General features: G+C 45.4%; 1 protein-coding gene across 1 annotated transcript; it reads right to left on the bottom strand.

The window, feature by feature from the left end:
* Nucleotides 1-1330: 1330 nt before the first annotated feature.
* On the bottom strand, nt 1331-3366 carry LOC101293218 (BTB/POZ domain-containing protein At3g09030-like). Its single transcript, XM_004305094.1, has 2 exons — nt 1934-3366; nt 1331-1538 (listed from the first exon to the last, which is right to left on the bottom strand). Exon 1 carries the CDS (start codon nt 3364-3366, stop codon nt 1942-1944), a length of 1425 nt encoding a protein of 474 aa, XP_004305142.1. The 3' UTR covers nt 1331-1538; nt 1934-1941.
* Between the last annotated feature and the right edge of the window lie 400 nt (nt 3367-3766).

Genomic DNA, 3766 nt, shown 5'->3' with positions numbered 1-3766 from the left:
CGTACTCCTCTGGCGTTTGTTGCTTTTCGCCTGACCTCAACTTAGAAGCATACCAAAATACAACTACAATACAGGAAATAAGATTGGCTGTAGAAACTGCAGCCAAGGTCCAGTAATACTCTTAAAAGTAGAACGAAAGCATTGCACTTCAGTTATCAGAAAGCTCTACCATATTCATCCCAAATGAAAGCGTGACAATCCACATCAACATCTGCATACAGCGCGAAAAGGTTGAAGTATCAGCTGATACTTCGAGTCCTAGCATGACTCCAGAATCATCCACCAATGTGAACAAATATAATAGACACAGCCACGCTGACGGCGTCGAATAATAGTGATAATCCATTAACTCCTCTTTATGGTGTCATGGAAGTTGGAAGCCACTCGGCTTGCCTCCTCTTTCACTATCTCCAAAAATTCTTGCTCTTAATAAACCAATCGTGGACTAATCATGTAGCTACTTGTTGAGGTTCAAAGCCGATTTTGAAAATAGTAGAAAAGGTTGATATCACCCAATTCTATATATGGCTCAAGGAGAAGACGTTTGAGCAGAAAAACACACGAGGACAATGTCAGGGAAATGTCTCAAACCATATGTATTGGCCACATATTGCCAGACTTCCAGAGTACCCACAAAGAAGAAATAACATATGTACCTGGTGCAGGCTGTGCAGCTATCTTCCTTGATCTTGTTTTTCCAAACAGCATGACAAGCACAAAGTTTGTAGGACAAGCACAAACAATCCAGGTGTTTAACCCTAACCCCTGCTCAAGTTGCCCAAACAAGCACATTTTCACCTTGTGCTCCAAAAATCTTATTGATGCATTCATCACATGAAAATCACATGACAGAGGACCTGATCCCAAGTAGAATAGGATTATCTGTTTCTCACCCTTGCACTCTCTCTCATATAAACTACAGGTGCTTGTAGCCCCTTACAAAGTGCTAACAGTATTTCCATTGACAAAAAATTCTTACCTGCAAGCCAAAAGTTTTGTTCTCTGCTGTGAGAAGCCACCAAGGCGAATTCTTTCAATTTGTCAACTACAGATAACAAAATGTATACAAAAAACTTGAGCACTAAACAGTTAAATCCAAACTAATAAACAGAAGCACTGGACAAATTCCTTTTTATATGCGAAATCATTGATGACATGGCAGCTAGCAAACTATGTGCACCATGAAATAAAAGGAACTAGGAAAGTATTTTATCTTTCAATTTGTAATAACTATTGGTAACTAAATGATGACTGTAGCGCTAGGAAAGTATGTTTTCACCATCCAGACAGCATATCATGCAAGTAAGAAAGCCGGTTAACAACTGTCAGAAACACAGAATACCTATGGAAAACTAAATTTACTACTAGTTTTCATTGTTCACAGTCATACGGGATTACAGTTTCAATAATAACCAAATGAAATGGCATGGAAAAGTAACAATCAGCCCTAAAAGTGTGATTGCATTGTCACAATGATTATACTTACCAAGAGTCTGCAGAATCAATTGTTCCAAAATGTTTTTACTGGCCCCTCACTTCTGCAGAATTAAGTTGTAGGCAGTGAGACAAGAGTAATGGTAATACTAACAAGTAACAAGCACACAAAAAGACTAGCTTTGTTGGTCAAGATAAATAATGGGGAAAATCAAAGTGCTTTACACAACAAAATTCAAGCCATCCGAGTATGAACTAATTGAAAGCATCCAATTTATTTCTCACAGTAAACATTTCCAAACTAACTCGCTAACTTGCTTTCAAGGTATATCCTCTTTTGCCAGGAAGTTAAAGGAAAAGGTTTAACTTTAATCAGTTACAGTTGAGCCATAGTGAATGTAAATGAGATATCTAAACATTTCATCTATAAGACTAATAAAGAAAACGAAACCTCAGACAATGTGTCACAAACTCAAAATATAGACATTACAGAGCGTACTTGTGCTTTCACAAAACTGAAACTGCACCAGAAGAATGAGAGCTCTCCCACACCTCAATACCTTCAACATCTTCTCTAACAACAAACAGCCTATTCCCACCGCCTTCGATTTTCTTTATAATCCCTCTCTGAGCATCCTCCTCTTTATCCACAAAATTCCTCCTATACAATCCCTCACACACCTCACTCTCTCTATCCACCCTGTTTTCCGCTCTCGGAAGCCGAGACCAAACCTCCAATTCACCATCTCTTCCCACAAAGGCTTGGCTTTTGTAACAGTGAATCACACTAGTACAATTCGCACTCCCCTTAGTCCTCATGCTTGGATTCTTATCTTGTAAATAAACCCACGGATCATCCCCTAAATTACGCAAGTCTGCCATTGCCAAATCTCCAGACTTTGAACACACCTTGAACAATGCCGACTCCTCAATGTCGACATCCACGTCGGCAAACGAGTCCCCGAACCTACTGCTCCGCCCCGAGCCTGGCTCGTTCGTCTCCCAAACCACCTCATTCAACCTCGGGTCCCACATCCGGATATAACCCGAATACCCGAACGCGCCGCTAGTTACGGAGCTGCCAACGATCAAGCCCGTTTCAGGCAGCCACGTCAGCTTTCCGACGGCCAAGTTCTTCGCCGAGCTTCCGGACTGCCTGCTCAGCTCGCCGACGATCTTGAGCGTCGATTTGTCGATCACTAAGATGCAGTTCTCTCTGTGCGGGCAGTCGAAACCGGCGAAGACTGAGCTCGGCGAGTCCGAAACGGCCGTGACTCGGGCCTTGAAGATTCTCGGGTCGGTCGGGTCGGTCCAGTGGATCGACCCCATATTCCGCACGCCGGAGAAGTCGTAGAAGTGGAGTCCAGGATCGGTTTCGGATCCCACGGCGGCGATTTCGGGATACACTCGGCAAATCGAGTTGATGTCTTCCAGATGAGTACGGATCGTTCCGGCGTGGCTCAGATTCCAATCGTAGCTGGAGATTTGACCGCCGTGCGCGATCCAAACGGAGCCGTCGGTGCCGGCTGTGATCGCCGAGGGGAGGCCGTCGGAGGCGGGCTGAACTGTCGTCACAATCGAGGCGTCGATTCCGGACAGCGGAGGCGGCAGCATCGCCGACTTGAGCTGCGACTCGATGCCGTAGTAGAGAGCTTCATCGGTGAGTTCTTGCTTGGAGAATCGGCGAGCCGTGGAAGGGAGACCGTCGGAGCGGAGGAGAGAGAGTATGACGGAGAAGATCTCCGGGTCCCGGTCTATGAAAACCGGGTCCGGGTCGTCGGAGGTCCGGCTCGAGAGGGCGGCTAACAGAGAGTCGTGGCCGCCCGCTTGGATTGTGGATATGGTCGTTTCGAAGAGCTTGCCGCCGACGTTGAGCTTGATACGGTCGTCGGTGCGAGGGCCGGTGGCGGCGCGGTGGTTACCGTTTTCCATTAGCGGCCGTGAAAGTTGAAGATTTGGTTGGAACGGTCTTCAACTCACCGGCACTAGTAAGCAGTGTGATAACTGAGGAAAGCTTTATGGTTGTCTTTCCAATAATGCCCTCGGAGTTTCACCCTGAAAATATCTCACAATACTGTTCAGTAGTTGACTAGTTGTGAGCAAACCAAAATCAGCAGAAAGCCCTTTTTGGTCATTTAAGAGCCAGAGATGACAATCACAAAGCGCGCCTTTTTTGGGCCAACAACCTAAAAGAATCCACTGTATAGAATGGTCTAAGCCCAAAACCGACAATATTGTCGTTGTATGGGTTCTCAGGCCCGTGTAGAAAAGTATAAGGCCCAACTCCTAGCACCGCCCGGGCAAAGTGGGTTCCTCACCAAAAAGCTATTCA

Source organism: Fragaria vesca, linkage group LG6, assembly GCF_000184155.1.
Source record: "Fragaria vesca subsp. vesca linkage group LG6, FraVesHawaii_1.0, whole genome shotgun sequence".
Classification (NCBI taxonomy): domain Eukaryota; kingdom Viridiplantae; phylum Streptophyta; class Magnoliopsida; order Rosales; family Rosaceae; genus Fragaria; species Fragaria vesca.
This window is presented reverse-complemented; position numbering and strand designations above follow the sequence as displayed.